The sequence below is a fragment of the Haliaeetus albicilla genome, chromosome 11 (genome assembly GCF_947461875.1).
Source record: "Haliaeetus albicilla chromosome 11, bHalAlb1.1, whole genome shotgun sequence".
Lineage (NCBI taxonomy): Eukaryota > Metazoa > Chordata > Aves > Accipitriformes > Accipitridae > Haliaeetus > Haliaeetus albicilla.
This window is the reverse complement of record NC_091493.1, coordinates 36,408,430-36,425,531: the sequence shown is the minus strand read 5'-3', so window position 1 is coordinate 36,425,531 and position 17,102 is coordinate 36,408,430. Positions and strand designations below refer to the sequence as shown.

At 42.8% G+C, this 17,102-nt stretch overlaps 1 protein-coding gene across 12 annotated transcripts in view; it reads right to left on the bottom strand.

The window, feature by feature from the left end:
* Window positions 1-17,102, bottom strand: part of TACC2 (transforming acidic coiled-coil containing protein 2) — a 148,641-nt gene that overhangs the window by 69,545 nt on the left and 61,994 nt on the right. For 11 of the 12 annotated variants that reach the window (XM_069797149.1, XM_069797143.1, XM_069797137.1 and 8 more), the window contains 2 exons: window positions 16,150-16,275; window positions 8,874-9,005 (listed from right to left, as the gene is read on the bottom strand). In XM_069797149.1, coding sequence (XP_069653250.1) covers window positions 8,874-9,005; window positions 16,150-16,275 — 258 coding nt within the window. Of the gene's footprint in view, window positions 1-8,873; window positions 9,006-9,737; window positions 9,857-16,149; window positions 16,276-17,102 lie in introns of those variants that run through there. The other variant, XM_069797147.1, reaches the window with a different exon arrangement.

Genomic DNA, 17,102 nt, shown 5'->3' with positions numbered 1-17,102 from the left:
TACAGGCTTTTAAAGAATTCAAGCATTCTTTATTATAGGCTGCACAAAAATACATGGCTTTAGACATGTTACTCATATCCCTGTGCTAATTTACTTGCCATTCATTTTTTCAGTCCTGGGACATTTAGGATTTCCTTTTTTTTTCTTTACTTATTCTCCAAATCTCTCTTACTCCTGGAGACAGATTTTTGCTCCTTACTCTTACCTCCCTCTCTAAAGTGACCAAGAGAGGATCTATCTTATAATTTCCCCTTGCCTTGAGGACAATCACTTAAAAGACCTCTTCCAGCAATGAGCTGCTGAGGCTGCCGGTTGAACACTACAAGGCATTTACTACCCTTCACTTTGTGCTTTACTTTATCCAGTTAACTCTACTCTTGCGTTATGCCCAGAGATGTACCAGCAGAAATCTTTGCAAGACCACAGTGATCTTGCATTTGTTTTTCCAGCCAGATCGTTCCATGATCCAGCTCACTGCCTGTACTCCTGCGAGACAGGGGGAGTGGCAGTACTTAGCACTGGTACTGCCATCAAATCCTTCAGAAAGTCACACCTAAGCACAGAAAGCAACCCTAACCCCTTCAATCTCTCTCTCCCCACAGGTGGGATTCTAATGTTTTTTTTTGCTTTAGGGAATAGCCACAGTATTGCATGTGAATAGACCACCATTTAAAATTAAAAATCTTTGTTATTTTGAAAGATGGTATCTCAAAGAGAAAACCTAAGCAAACGCCACCTCCAGGAGAGCCATGCAAATTGTCGAAGAGAGGAATGACCTCTTGCTGCTGCTATCAGGTAGCAACAGCAGTGGAAGAAAAACACATTTCTTTCTTTTTCTCTCTTAGGTTTATGGGGCAACTTTGTGCTACAAATGAAAGAGTAAATATGAAAAGTTACCTGAAATATGCAACAAATTTATCCCATTTTGGTTTACTGGCAAAAACCAGTAAAGTGTTAAAATAAATTGTAACACCTATGCTTTAGTAGTGCCTAATAAATAGGCATTTAGTGAAGTTCATGTCCACAGTGTAATTAAGATATGATTATAGTCTATAATTAGCAATTGAAAGGCACATTCATCACCATCCTTCAAAGATCCAGTTGTCCCTAATTTGATGCCACTCCAGTACAGATAAATCAGAAATTCAGCCCTAAAGTAAGAATGACAGACGTTCAGATTGAGACCACAATCTTGTTGGGTTTTGGGTTTTTTGGAGCTATTTCTTGGTTTTTTAATGGGCTTAGAGTGGGGTACTGATTCATGACTAGAGAGTGTAAATGAAATCTGAGCAGTAAAATAACTAGAGACTGTTAAATCAGTGGGATTTCAATATTGACTTCAAGAAAAATAAAAGAATTCATTCAATTGCCTCTGTACAATACCTTGCATAACACAGCCTTATCTATGTTTCCCTGATATAAAATAATACACCACAAAATAACATGAGGAGATACTAGGTGTAAAGCTTCAGAGGTTTAACATACTCTTACAGAGTAAATACCTTGATAAAGACATTGCCTGCTCCACCACTTATCTAAATTAACAGGGTGCAAGGGCTTTATTTGCATTGATACATTGTTAGTTCTTGAAAAAAAACCCCACTGTCTCAGAATTTTAAGCCTGAGCACACTTGCAGAATATTTCCATCTGACAAGTCAAAGAAAAAAAGGAGTGACCAGTGATGATGCACCCAGAATGGATACTGCAACTCAAAGGAAGCAAACAGTAGAATGGGTCTGTAAAAAAAATAAAAATAAAATAGAAATAAAAATAAAAAAATAAAAATAAAAATAAATAACTGTGCCCGCCACTCCCATTGATCACTTTGGTTGCAAAGGTCACTACTTAATCTGAATTGCAAGTGAGATTAATGGCATTAAGAGTTATGAATAACCAAGATGCCTGCTTAGTTATTGAAATTTCCCGTATTGGAAACCCACTGCAAAGATAACAAAAGGGGCCTCTGCACGGTGCTATTCAGGATGCCAGGGGGGCTACAGTCTTTCAGGGGTCGGCAGTGAATTACGATCAGTAACGTGAGAACTAAACACACCAGAAGATTCCGTGTACAAACGCATTTTATGAAATTAAGAAGCCACACAAACAGGGAGATTGGGTTTCCAAGAGCTGAGCACACCCTCAAGCGTGGAAGCCTCCATGGTGGCCGTGCAGAGATTTCATGGAAGGAACAAGGGGGTCTGTCTACAACGCAGATCTCCAGAGCAGACCTACATTTAAGGCTCAAGGGCAGCCAAACCCCTACAGAAAGCTCTTCATCCCACATCATTCTGTGCAGCCTCTGGCCTGTCATTTCCTCCTTTGCTTTCCCCTCCTGCTGAGGCACAGACACTTCAATTTCGTATTCCATTTGTATCATGCTACTACCGTATGAACAAGGCCTGAATTCACTGGATCACAAACAAAACTTTAAACCCCTGTTTTCCAGATTTCTGGCCCAGCCTTCAGAGTGGGACCACAAGCATAACCACACCAAAGGAGGCAGTTTGTTTTACTGCTGAATATGCCTCTGCAGACCACATCCATGAGCTAAATGCCCAAAGCTTTTTTGGCATTTCCATGCACTGGAGTTGCAAAAACATCATCATGGACCATGGGATCTTTTCTTGCTTCCATGCTTCTTTCTAAGCCTTTAAGCATCCTGAGGTGTAAAGATCCCCAAGACAACCGGAGCCAGGCTTGTTAGGAAAGGAGCTGCATAATGCCGGGAGGGGACTGACATTTTTAAGGGCTTTCATGCACCTGCCCTCAGCTGACAAGATCAGTGCAAATAACACTGTCCAGGGCCACCTTATTGCAGGAGATTTCAGGAGGCAGAATCCATAGGTCTCTTGCCCTCAGGGCCTATGTGAAGAATTAGATTATGAAAGTGCAGGATGAAGAAATCAGACAAGAACAGTATTCCCGTCTGGTGAAAGTCTTTGCTGCGACTGCCAAGGATGGGTGGTCAAATGATGACTGGGTAACTTCTTAAAGAAGTTCGCTTACAGCTTCAATTTGATTTCAAAAGAGTTAACAGAAAATTGGCTTGTAGTATTTTAGCTATTTTTCAGGGGTTTCTTTTTGCTTTTGTTTTTACAAGATATAGCATTTGGGGCAGAGTGCGGGCCATATTTAAGCATAACATTGATTATTGAGAAATACAAAATACACCTGACTCCACAGTTTTAACCCATGCATTACCTGCTCTAGGTGATTCCCTGCAAGTCCTCCACCCTCCTGGCAGTGCCAGGCTCCTCCGGTGCCCTTGGAGCTGTCATCGTGCTTGCCACAGTGCCAGGAAACTGCAACCCAAGCCAGGTGTATTATCTCTGCCTTGAATCTGTACTGCCAGTTTTGTAGGGTTGATGCAAGATGTTTAATGCCATTCTGAAATTCCTTGTGGATGGATTAATTAGTGTAATGATATATTCATTTTCACGCTGCTGAACCTACTCTAGCAGCAAGGAAATTACCATATATCGCCTAAGGGAACCTGTAAAATACACAGTAATAACAAGCAAACAGAGGGCTACCATCGCCCTTTTGTCCACTGCCACATACAGAATGAAGCTTTACAACACACACAAATAATTGCTCTCTTTGAGCATAAACATGCAGGCAGAACATACCCTAGAGAGTGCAAATTCTGAACAAAGATATGGTTAGAAAACCGGTGAAATTTCCCACTTCTGTCAGGCATCCATTAATGCTGTGACTTTTAAAAATGCAGTTACTGGAAGCTATTTGTTGAATTGCTGCTGTTTTATGGAAGCTGTCCTCTGCCAGCACACAACATGGGGGTCCCCAGGCACCCTACCCATCACACACAGGACTGTTGTGTCGTCCCCGTCCCCGTCCCCCGTCATGGGTTCACCGAGAATTCTGCAGGATCCAGTCCCTAGTCTGGGGACCCCACCATACCAGTCCCACAATCAGCTACAAGAAAATGCACTTAGTCTGCAACATTTTTGGCTTGAAACACAGCAGACATGCCAGGATTTGATGCCATTACTCAGTAATAGGCTGGAGAGATCCACACTGAGCAACACAAAGCATCCTCCTGCCTGGGGCTGAGCAGTTCTGAACGCATCACTCAGCGGACACAATCTCTTTTAAAAACCTGGAATGAAGGAAATGAATGAAGAGCAGGACTGTGGCTCATTCCTGTCCATTTCCTGCAGACTGGCTGATTACATGGAAGGTATCTATTTCTTCTGTTGTGCTTCAGAAGATGGTGAATGCTTTTGGGGATATCAGCCACAAAGCCTCAAGAAAATCCTTGGGTTTTAGTTTCCAAGACCTAAGCAGCTTCATTTCAATGCCTTCATTCTGTTGCTATTGTAAAAAACCCATCAATTCACTTGTGCAACAGACAATCCAGACACACATTAGAAGTATACTACTATCCAGTTCATATAACACGTGTAAAAAACCCCAAATCACTCCCCCCCACCAAATAAGCTACCCCAGCCACCCAGAAAACCAAACCTCAAACCCACCGACTTTGGAAATAACGACGCTTTCAGACTGCATTTGTATCCCTCACTTGTATTTCCCATTTCTTCCTTGTTCAGTGCACTTGTACACTTAGAGTAATGACACATCCCTTTCAAAAGGGTTAAATTCACTCAAGGAAAAAAGCCTTGTGTTTTTGAACCCCATTTAATCCCTTCTTAATTTTGATTACATCATTAAAAGCAACTCAGTCTAGGATTATCACTATTGGTCATAAATGAAGGCAATACATTGATTTTTCTTTACTTAGTTTTACACTAAGCCTCTCCAAAGGTGGGCAAAAGGAGAAAACTTGTTTTCAACATGTGACCAAGCAAATAAATCCTAGAAGTCATAAAGCTTATCCTGTTTTTCTGTGTGACACCACTCAGTTATGCTTCCTCCCAGGGAAGTATTATGAAACCACCTTTTGGAAACCAACAACACAGAAAGCGGAGCTTTCTGCAAAGACTGTTGTGACTTTTTGCTTCTGACAGAAGATTTGTTGCTGTGCTTCCAATTGGTTCCAGGCTCATTTCAGGAAAATTAGGTAAGACGGAGATGTGTATTTAATTTCAGAGATTCAGAGATCAGCAGAAGTTCCCTATCCATGCAGAGTCTCTCAAAATGATCTGACTCCAGTCTGTTTTGTTTTTGAAAGAAAACTGAGCCCATATCTGACAACAAGGAGGATTCACCTCTCCAATCACATTAGCCACATTTATCATCACAGGTATAGCTTTCAAAGCAGGTAGTGAGGCTACAGGTGAGGACATGCACAAAGACAGCATTTGCTTTTTGCTCTACAGAACGGATTATACTCATCTCTCTTCCTTATAGGACAATCAAAGGGATGGATCAGCTCTTCAGAGCCTTTCCTATCTGTAGGGCTTCCATAAAGGACAAGTTACACTTACTAGCAATATTTCAGCACTTCTCCCACATTATGAAGTGTCTGTGATGCAGTTCATAACGTGACCATCATAATCACAAAGGAGATCAAAATGCCTCAAGGATCCATTTTGCAGAAAATTGTGCAGTGGCACAGCATTTGCAGAAGTTTAGCACCTTGCCATCCAGGCAATTGCCATAAATGTGACAAAGTGAAACATAACCCAATTTGCATGCTATTATTTTCCATGGCTGATTTGACTTGATACACATGAATCACATAAAAATGCAAGACAGTCCAAGAAGTATTTACATAAGGGGCTGCTTGTAACAGCAAAGAGCTATTTGGACAGTAACGTATTTCCTTTTCAAGAGGATGCAAGAATTATCTTTCGTCCCACAGATATCTCTAATTTTCACCTCTGTATACATCTTAATTTCCATTAAGATCTGTGAAAGTCTGTGTTCATGTTACAAAAAGAACAAACACACAAGTTCAGCTTTAGAGAAAGAAGGCTGTGGGTGATAAGACTGCTATTCTCAAGGCGTAACAAGGATGCTTGCCAGCGTACATTTTGTTACTGACATCCTAGGCTGGATTTTGATTCTGCATTAAGCAGTTCTACTAATAGTACTTAATTACACCATTGTTTACCCCATCCAAGAGATTCTTACGCACACATAGACATTTACATTATTAAACACACTACATCACTATCAAAACCAAACAGAAACTTGAGAGGCACAAGCCAATCTAAATATGTGAGCACAGCAGTTCCGCTTGTCTGCAGAGTTCTAAAATTATTACTCCTCTCTTTGATGCTGAATTCTAGTGAAAAGGAATAAAAAAATCACCATGTGTTTTGGTGGTTTCAATTTGGATTTGTAAACAATTGTCATCTGTGACTACACTAAAGCACTCACAGAATGAGAAATTCAGTCCAGGGTATCCATAAAGTTCAAACAATTTTGGACAATTCTCTGGAAAGAGCCAACATCTTGGGGTGAATACTTTCTAACTTACAACCTCACCTGACCACTTCTCTCCATTTTTAGAGAATGACCATGGTATCTACTCTTCATTCAGAAAATTCTCTCCGGATTACAGAACTTGCATACTGGTGCAAAACAGACTTTCGAGCATTTCTGTTCCGCACCAACTATACACAGGTTAAAAATCATGGGTCCAGTATCATGGAGGAACATTACACAGAACACTTGGCCTGTGTTACACCAAGCACGTACAGTAGAGGCGAGGACACCATTTTCTGATCAAAATAATCAGAACTTTAGAAAACAGTCAGCCAACATGTTTCCTAGATATTATACTGCGGATGGGTTTCTGAATAGCAAAACACATTGTATTGGGTTTGCATGGTAGCAAGGGGGCTACAGGACTGGCTTCCCCTATGTCTGACAGAGCCAATGCCAGCCGGCTCCAAGACGGACCCGCTACTGGGCCAAGGCCGAGCCCATCAGCAATAGTGGTAGTGCCTCTGGGAGAACGCATTTAAAAAGGAGAAAAAGTTTCTGTGGCACAGAAAATGCAGACAGAGAGAGAAGTGAGAAGATGTGAAAGCCCCAGCCCTGCAGACCCCCAGGTCAGTGCAGACGGAGGGGCAGGAGATGCTCCAAGCGCCGGAGCAGAGATTCCCCTGCAGCCCGTGGGGAAGACCACGGTGAGGCAGGCTGTCCCCCTGCAGCCCAGGGAGGTCCACAGGGGAGCAGATCTCCACCTGCAGCCCGGGGAGGACCCCACGCCGGAGCAGGGGGATGCCCAAAGGAGGCTGGGACCCTGTGGGAAGCCTGCGCTGGAGCAGGCTCCTGGCAGGATCTGTGGAGAGAGGAGCCCACGATGGAGCAGGTTTGCTGGCAGGACTTGTGACCCCACGGGGGACCCACACTGGAGCAGTCTGTGCCTGAAGGACTGCAGCCTGGGGGAGGGACCCACGCTGCAGCAGTTCGTGAAGAACTGCAGCCCATGGGAAGGACTCATGCTGGAGAAGTTGGTGGAGGACTGTCTCCCATGGGAGGGACCCCACGGTGGAGCAGGGGAAGAGTGAGGAGTCCTCCCCCCAAGGAGGAGGAAGGAGCGGCAGAGACAACGTGTGATGAACTGACCACAACCCCCATTTCCCATCCCCCTGCGCCGCTGGTGGGGGTAGGGAGAGAATTCAGGAGTAAAGCTGAACCCGGGAAGAAGGGAGGGTTGGGGGAAAGGTGTTTTAAGATTTGGTTTTATCTCTCATTATCTTACTCCGATCTGATTAGTAATAAATTAAACTAATTTCCCCAAGTCAAGTCTGTTTTGCCTGTGACAGTAATTGGTGAGTGATCTGTCCCTGTCCTTATCTTGACCCACAAGCCTTTCATTGCATTTTCTCTCCCCTGTCCAGCTGAGGAGGGCAGTGATAGAGCGGCTTTGGTGGGCACCAGGCATCCAGCCAGGGTCAACCCACCACACATATCTATTGTTTACATTTTCATGCGTGATTCAGAGTATCCTCCTGCTGACAGCAGCATTTTTTAACATTTCTGAACAGAGCTTTAATGGAATAACTGTATTTCCTGTGGTGTCTCCTGTCTTGTATCGTACTTGTCACAAGCTGCCAATCTGTATTTGTGGGGTGGAGAACAGTATTCTCCAGGGAGTGCCCATTTAATATTCTCAGCTGTGCTGTGACCTTTTCCATTAATAGATGTCACAATAAGGGCATGCCTTTATTGCTGAGCCACAACAGCATACTGGTTAATCACCCACAAGACAGGCATCATCTGAAGCTCTGACATGAATATCCAAGCACATGCCTCATCTTGACTATATTTGAGATGGGAGGACTCAGTTTGGGGGTTTTGCAAGCAAAAATGCCCTAGGCCATCTATCTAACATTATGGCACCAATCAATGCAAGTCTGAAGGAGAGAAACACTTTGAAATCAAGATAATTCAACATTTCTTCAGCAAGAACAAAACCAAGCTGAACTACTTCTTTCAGTACTGACAACTACAATGTAAATCAGTAGTGTGGGGTGGGGAAGATGCTGGCAGCACCTGAAGAGGAATGAGTAAAACAGTCCTCTTGAATATGACCTCATCTTGCGCAGTTTCACCAACGCCCCCTCCCCCAAACAAACAAACAAACAAAAAATAACCCAAACCAAAACAAACCCAAACTTGAACTTCAAGAAAGGAAAATATTTTGGGAAAAAAAAAAAAAATTATTAATTTAAAAATAGTAGGAAAGATCAGCATAGTAATAACCAGTGTAGTCCAAGCTCCCTCTTCTGGTCTTTTGGAGTAAATATTCTGGAGTAAGCAGGTCTTGATTACCATTTGGTTTCAAAATCCAACAACAAAATGTTCATATAACTTAGACAAAACGCCTGTTAAAGTTATTCAACCTCTTCCACACTAGTTATGTTTTCTTAAGCAAGGGATGTACAGACATGGAAATTTATTGTAATGTATGAAAAACATTGCACAATACCTCTTTTTTTCCCTTGTGAAACCTTCAGTTTCTTGAGCAGGCAGTTCTACACCATCACCAGGAGCCGCAGCCAAAGGTACATCCTCAGAAACAAGGTTATCAACTTCTTTGCAGCTATCAGGCTTGGAAGTGCTGCAAAACAATTATTAAAAATAAGATGACAAATTTCAGAAGTGCTCATGAAGCTTTAGTCAAGTCTCCTTAAAAGATGAACTTTGGCTGGATCTAAACTAAGGAGCTCTAACGAGCACATCCTGCCCTTCCCAATTCCATCTCCCTCCCACCTCCCACAAATTACTTCTTCCTACAAACCCTATTTCACTTAATTTCTCAGATGACCACATAACCAGTAATACTGCAAAGTTTTGACAGGTCTTATAGACCATAACAATAACTGCCAGAGGAATTTAATTGTACATGAAATTAGCAAAATAAATAAATCACTAATGACTACTTTGCAGTTCTCACACAGCCCTTTCTCGTCAGTGTGCAATACAAACATTCAACTGACTTGTCTTTTAGAAAAAACTAAAATCCAGGACTAAAAAATTCACTTACTTTAAAAGCTCTCCCTATGCTGTAAAACTAAAAGCACAATAATCCCCAAACTCATGACATGAATGTTCAAGATTACAGGACTGTAATACTGCTGTATTTGTTAATTCCTACAAGTCCCTCTGCTCAGCAAAGCCCAAGACCCAAGCTCAGAAGCACGACAGTCATGTAATGATTTCCAGAGCACGTAAATACAGATTGGAAAGACCGAGTTTCTTCATAGCAAGGAAACGAACTGTGGGGCACTTCGAGGAGGCATGCCTGCTCCTGGTCCCTGCAGAAAAGGAGTTCTTGCACACAGACACTGACCAGAGTACAGGAGGAAACTGCCATCTGCCTAAATCCCTGGCATGCAGGGGAGGGTAGTCTTGCCATTCCCTCTCCTCAAGGCAGACTAGAGCAGAATGCACCATTACAGCTCCCTTAACTTTCTGTTTTCTTAAGCAAAACCCAAATTAGAAAAAAAGCTTTCAACAGCAGCACAAATAAAACACTTCTCTCCTGAGCGTTCTCATGATTTTTAAGAGTGTAAATCACCCGTGTATCCAAAAGATCACCCCACAAGAAGCTCACGCGCATTCTCCCTCACTTTAAGCACACTGGTAACCACACTACTCCCCCTGCTCTTGGCCACACTCATTAAACTAATGACAGGAAAGGAACTAAATAACCAGTGACTTCATGTCTCAAAAGCATCTTGTCACACCACACTGTCCTTTCTAGGGCACCTACAACATACCAGAGGGATACAGATGTCCAGGGGTAGCAGTCACACACAACAGCCTCCCCTCACGCCAGCTCCTGCTTCCAGAGATCCAAGACACAAGCGTTTTAAGGAAATGTTGGTGGAACCAGGTCTTGGCTGAGAAGTTTCTTTTAGATTTCCTGAACTAAATATAAACAGCTATCTTAGCCATTCCTTTTCAAATTTCCTCTGCCCTCCCCCCCAAGTAATTATACTGTAATTGTAGACAGTAGATTAAATTGTGTTACTGAATAAGAGTTGGTAAAGTTCAGGGACAGATTGTTCCTTTCTTTAGAAACATGTATACAGAGGACAAACATAAATCACATCCCTAACTTTAGCTACAATACATACACGCATGCGAACAGTTATTTCCCAAAGTGTTTATCCACTAACCTACCAAGATCATGAAAGCTCTTTCTGAGAGTGGTTTACCTTGATTAGCTCATATCCATGAAGTCACTTTGTGCCATATGGGATAGCTACTCATAATTTCTTAGAAGAAATTATATCTGCTTTATGCACTCCTTCCTTCCTTTTCCCCAGTTTGTCCAAACTGGTCTGACATTGACATAGACTTCCTAAATTTTCAGTCACATCAAGTTAAAATAAATAAATAAATAATAATTAAAAAGCAAGATGTTTCCTTTTTCATGCAAAGGACTTTTCCCTTTGCTAAAAATGTCTTTGTCCTAATATAGTAATAGCATCAAACATATACAAAGGCAATGTGACTATATAGGGTCACACGAAGACTAGAGAAAGTAAGATTTTAAAGCAAAAAGTAAACTGCTAAAAATAAGTGAATGCTGAACATCTGTTTGGAGAGTAAACAAAGAATTGCAAAACCCAAACAATTCACAAGAGGGCCCAGCCAAGCAAGAATACCTAACACACATAAAATTATAGACCTTGTGTTACGCACACATAAAACATTCCCAGTTAATTGCTTATAGTAGCACCTGTTCCCCTCTCACCGCCACCCTTCGCACAGGCCCCACTGCCCACCTACAGCCCTTCAGCTTCCCCCTTTAAGTCTTTCCACATAAAATGAAACAATTTTCAGAGATACACTTTGACTAATGTCATTCCTAACACTCTCTGCAAAGCAAAACTAGCTATCAGAATACTGGCATTTTTGGAAAAGCTCTGCTCCCTGGCCTTCACAAAGCACAGAGCTTATTTTTATGAGCTATAGTATCTCTTTGTGTTAAAATCCACAAATAATTTCCTTTCAACTTTCCAAGCTTCATCTAAACCATCAAGTACTGGATTCCCATGAAGACCACGCCTGCCAAGTATCAGCTGCCTTACTTGTACAAGTGGACTTGTGAAGGAACATGGCAAGAGATGCAGCTGGTACTTGCATTTTCTCTGACATCTTGCACCAACATGAGCTCCAGGAGGTATCCACCTGTGTGCCGTGGGTGGGCAGACTGTAGGACAGGCTACCACGGGCTGCCTCCGCTCCTTTTCCCCTCTGCTGTTGCTCTGACAAGGGGTCCACAGTACCAGGGAGTGTTGAGCAAGGCCATGAAAAGTAGGTTGCAAGACTAATCACACCAGGTCTGGGGCTAATATTGCCACATCATCATTTTGGCACCTTTCAGTATGGTTTGCAGATAGAATTGCAACAGCATAGAGCTGCTGGTTATTGCCCATCACTAGATGGGCATTACATGCAGATGGGTGCTGCCCACTGGTGGCATAATAAGGCCGCAAGGGACAAGGCAGAAGCAGAGCAGCTCAGAAATGGTACAGACTGCACGAATTGAGGCAGGGTAGCACAGCACAGCAACCCTGTCCAAAACACAGACTCTGTGTCCACTCTAAGCTCTCCAGCCAAAGTCTGCATCAACTCAGGTACAGGTATCAACTCATGCTATCAACTCAGGGTACTTGTATCAGCTCAGACATGAAGCGGCTACATTAAAACCTCTGCCTCTCCACAGCTCTTACTAAACCAAGATTTGCCATTAAACTTATTTTCCAACTAGTAATATTCTAATGGTTGTAGCAAGAATACTACCAAAAGGGCCAAGTTTTCTCAGTGCACAATAAACTATACATTGGCCAGTCTTTATCCTGCAGAGTCCAGGTGATTAGAAAACAAACATTTTTCCAGGTGCATCTCTGTTCAAGTAATTCTCAAAAGTCACTTTCTGATTGTCTGTATATATGGATAACCCTGAGTATTCCTGCCTGCTTGTGCTGCTAACAATGAGGAGCACACCCTGAGAGCATCACAGTTCCCCAGGCTGTGAACTGTGTGACCAGGAAAGGTCCATTGGCAGATAAAGCAACACAGCTTTTAGTGCATCCGACATCACCTATCGCAAATTCCCTTACGACAGCTTAATGTGCCCTCTGCATAACAGGAGCTGGCAAAGAGGCTGATGTAGGGGAACATGTTTTCCAACGCCTACTCAGCTTTAGCACAGCTTTCCTTCTCTAGTATTCGTGACAGAGCTGCAACAGCTCTGTTTGGTCTGGACTAAACACCATGCTGCAGCTTTGCAACCTCAGCTGGAGATTAAATGCAAGAGCAGAAGCTTTCCTTAGCATGTGGAAGGGACCAGACTGGGTTGCCCTGCCTGCTACCTATGGCCTGACGCTAAAGGCACCTCATGCAGTGAGTACTTTCCAAGCTGCCATTTTTAAATAGGCGCTTACAGGGTTTTTCTTCCCCACAAGACAAACAGCAAGTTGCAGTGAACAGATAGACACTGCTCAGAAATGTTTAACACCTCTAACCATGGAGCCCAGCTAAGCTGCGGTCTTGTACAGCCGCGGCACTTATCTGCCTTCTCTGCCTTTCTAATCCAAGCATTTCTCATATAAAACAGAAGTCCTGTTGCACAGCTCTGCACCTGCAGCATAGAGAGAAAGATGTGTCTAGCCAAAGTTTCTCCTACTGCAACGTGTACTGGCAAATCAGAGTGAACTTGGCCTTTCAGTTTCATTGCTAAACAAAAATGCTTGGCAGAACAGCCAGTGAACTTTTTTACCTAATTCTTTTCAGGGCACTCCTCTGTAGATACAGTAAAAAAAATCTACTTACTGAGCAGATGATACCATGTTGTCCCTGATCAATATGTTATCAGCAGGGGAGGAGAGAGGCAGACAGTCATCCTCAAGAAGCAAAACAAAGATACAGTTTCTTGACTGGACAGATGGAGGGACAACCTGATCTCTTATTATGCACTGCCATCTGGAAGACATTTAGCACAAACTGACCCCTACCTTATATACACCATTATTTTTCCCTGTCAAAGTGCACACCATCTGCATTATGTGACAGCCCTGATGGAGAAATACATGGAAACAAAAGGAACACATTAGTAAATAACTAAATATATTGGGGGAAAAACACTTTATAATTGTACTTTACTGCAGACAGACTGGAATAGCATCATGCCAACTAGTAGCCCTGGTAACATTTCAAAAGTATAGTGCTGAGGTATAATCAGTAGGCATCAACACAGTGACATCACTTGTGCGTGCATTAGAGAATTTTTTTGCAATCACATTGTAAAGCAGTGCTGCAGTATTTCTACATAAAATGTGAAAAAAGCAGTGGCTTTAATATGATCATCTTACTTATATAGGCAAGAATCTTCTCCACATCACAGAAGAGGAGGGATAAGGCAATGACTTGAAACAACAAACATCACTGAGACTCTTCCCTTGGATAAGAAAAGCCCAGTCCTGCTATTACTGATCCTCATTGTGAGCATAATCCCATGCATTTTAAGAGTACTGCCTTCATTTGCTGCTAACATTATGTTGTTACCAGTTTAGGTCTGACCAAACCACAGAGAAGTCAGCAGTGTTTATCAGTGCTGGAAGAAAGTTGCACCATGCCTGCTTTCAGACAGGAGCTACAGCAGGGGTCCAGCTGCATTGATATTAACCCCTCTTCTGGCAACCACCTGCACCTGTGGGTGGGCACATGTGGGAGCCACTGAGTTTCTACTGCCGGGACACCAGGGAACACTTCTGCAAGGCTCACAAAGAAGCTGGCAAGCATAACAGCCTGGACAGGAAAGACGGGTGCAAGGAGAACAGGTAGGCTTTTATGTCTAAAGCTGAACAAGGATGCAAAATAAAGGAGTAAGAAAAACAAACAGTACTGACAAGAGTTAACTGGTGCAGCTTTTTAAAAAAAATAAACAAAAAAATTAAAACCAACAAACACAGGAGAACTATCTGCAGCCAGATTCACTCTAGTTGACCACAGTATATTTCTCTCTCACTTTCCTCCGTTTCAGGAACTGAAAAACTACCTACTTCCACACTGAATATCCCTTTTTAGCAAGCAACTTTTTAGCACTGAACCCTTGCAAAAATCCTTGCACCTTCCTCCAGTTCAGGATATGGAAACAAGAGGCAGATCCTGTGGTTGCTGCGCAGTCTATGTGCCCTCAACCCTACTGGGCTCAGCCACCCTGTATGGGGTAACTACAGCTCAGCACCAGCACTCGCAGCCTACACAACTGGGGTGAAGCAAGGAATCCCGACACTAACTTTTGGACATTAACGGTAAAAACATTTTAAAGACAGAAGTTATGAAGAAGGTCAAAAGAAAAGGTATAATAAATACAATTAACTTGAATTTCCAGATCCAGATGAGAATGTGAACAATGTGAATTCATGAGGTTTACAAGAAGCAGTAAATTAAAACACTCTAAGACTGTTCTTCCTAAATGTTTCCTAAGGTGACATTTAATCATAGACAGCTTGTGTGCCTTTTTCCCTACAAACAGCAAACTATTACCCCAAGGGCAACAGAGTCTTCTATTTCAGACTGTAGTCCAGAGACCATGTATAAATCTTCCTGGCACTTCTGGTGTTAGTCTTTTCTTCATTCCTCTGCATTCAGAGTAGCTCACAGCTCTACCTCAATTACTGCTCACTCTTTTCTAACTGCCGTGCTACTATGGCCAACAATCCATTAGCAAGAAAAAACACAATCCACGAAAACCCATCAGTAACCGAATTACATTTGTTAAAAACAAAAGAAACACAACTCTTTGAGTAAAAACTTACAAGAACTGGAAGAAATCCACATCATTAGCTTCCCACTGTAAGCTTCTCTAGATGATCTTACCCCGATTGTAGGAAAAAGTGTTTCTAACACATTCACTCAGCCAGCATTAGCAACTAACCAGCTTGGGGACTGATGGAAGACCAGTACAGGCTAAACAGCAAAGTCACCCAGCTTTTAAGGTGGATTGAGCAAACCACACAAGCTCCTTTCTGCCTTTGATAGCATATTATTGCTACTTCAGACAACCAATTTAATGCGAGCTTAAATATATTGTGTATGTTTACACTCCACCGAATTCACAATGACTGAAGGGTAAACACACCCTACAAGGCTTCCTCTACCATTGGCAGTTAAGACAAATTCATGTGCCCGAAGATCCTGACAACTCAACTGCCACCAGCACAAATAAAGCAACAGTTTCTCTTCTGAGTGCAAGTAAAAGCACACAAAAAGCCCAGTGTCCAACAGAGATGTGATACTTTAATGCCTTTTAATCAGCACTATACTGTTAAGGAACTTCTCAAAATTAAAGAAAATGCCCAAAGGATCAGTTGCCTTGTACTAATCCAAAAAAAGTATAAACACCTAAAAAAATAAGACATATATTGCACCTTCACATGGCATGACCCTCCTATGTGCCAAAGTGATTCAGTCTCAGGGAAAGGTAAACGGCATCTTTCTTTGAAGGTTTTGATAGAGGGAGATTTCAATTCTGATACAGATTTCTACCGACAGATGCTCCCCTTACTACAGACAGACTCGGCAAACCCATCAGCAACTGGCCATACCAGACATATATCCATCCACGAAGAGTGATAGCAATTTCTAAGCTAGCGCTGACCTCCGTGGTCCTCCACCCCCCCCACATCAGCAAGGACTTTGCAGCTGCTTTCCACCACTCCAGCTGCAACGGCTCTGTACAATACCTTGCTGCAGTCAGCTCAGCAGCATCCACGGGGTCAACATTTCCATAAGCCGCAGAAACAGCTAAGGGTTGCTCAGAAGGATCGAGGGGAGAAGCCAACTGTATATCATCACCTGGCCCAGGAGGGCTGTGGAGAGAAAAGACATGGAAAAAGGTCTGAGTTATTGCAAAACTATTGTCATTTGGCTGTCTGAAGGGCTGTACTTTAGCACACGTATGCTAACTTGTGTGTTAGGGAACGCAGTGAAAGTTGGCGGTTTTAATACAATTTGCTTTTGTGCACAGCTCTACTGTTCCCACCGGCCTGCAGTCACTGGATATTGTCTGTGTTACAACTGCAGGAGCAATGAGATAATACAATCCAACAGCATATTAACCCCATTTTATGATTTTAAAAAGCAAACAAGAAAACGAACTACTGCTTAAACAAGAGAAATGGCAAGACTTCCTTGCTCAGAAACCACGTAACACACAGGGAGCTCCAGTCCGGCTTTCACCTGCCACGGAGCTGCACAGGCGCTCATCAGTGGGAGCACAGTCAGACAAAGGTGTCCCTGGCATTGCAGGGAGCACACGCAGGGAGACAGCCAGCTTTGTCCCATACCTGGCGAAAGCTGGGTGCTGCCGAGTACTAAGTGGCTAAAAGAAAACAATTTGGAAACACACCCTTGAATCAATAAGGAAAGAAGCCTCACTGAAGAAGTGGGTTTCGTTTGTTTTTAACAAAGACACCAAACCATAGGAACCCCCTGAAAACAATGTTTTTGTTGCTTACTTCGACCGGACTTTCCCATGTGGCCACCCAGAGACCAGGGCCCTGGAAGTGTCAGTTCTCCCCGGAACTCACTGAAATCCTTAGGTTTTTGTAAAACATAAAATGTGACCTTTAATTGGGGTTCCAATTGGACATCTGCAGATTCACCCAACTGGCTCGGTTTTGAGGTGCCGCCTTCC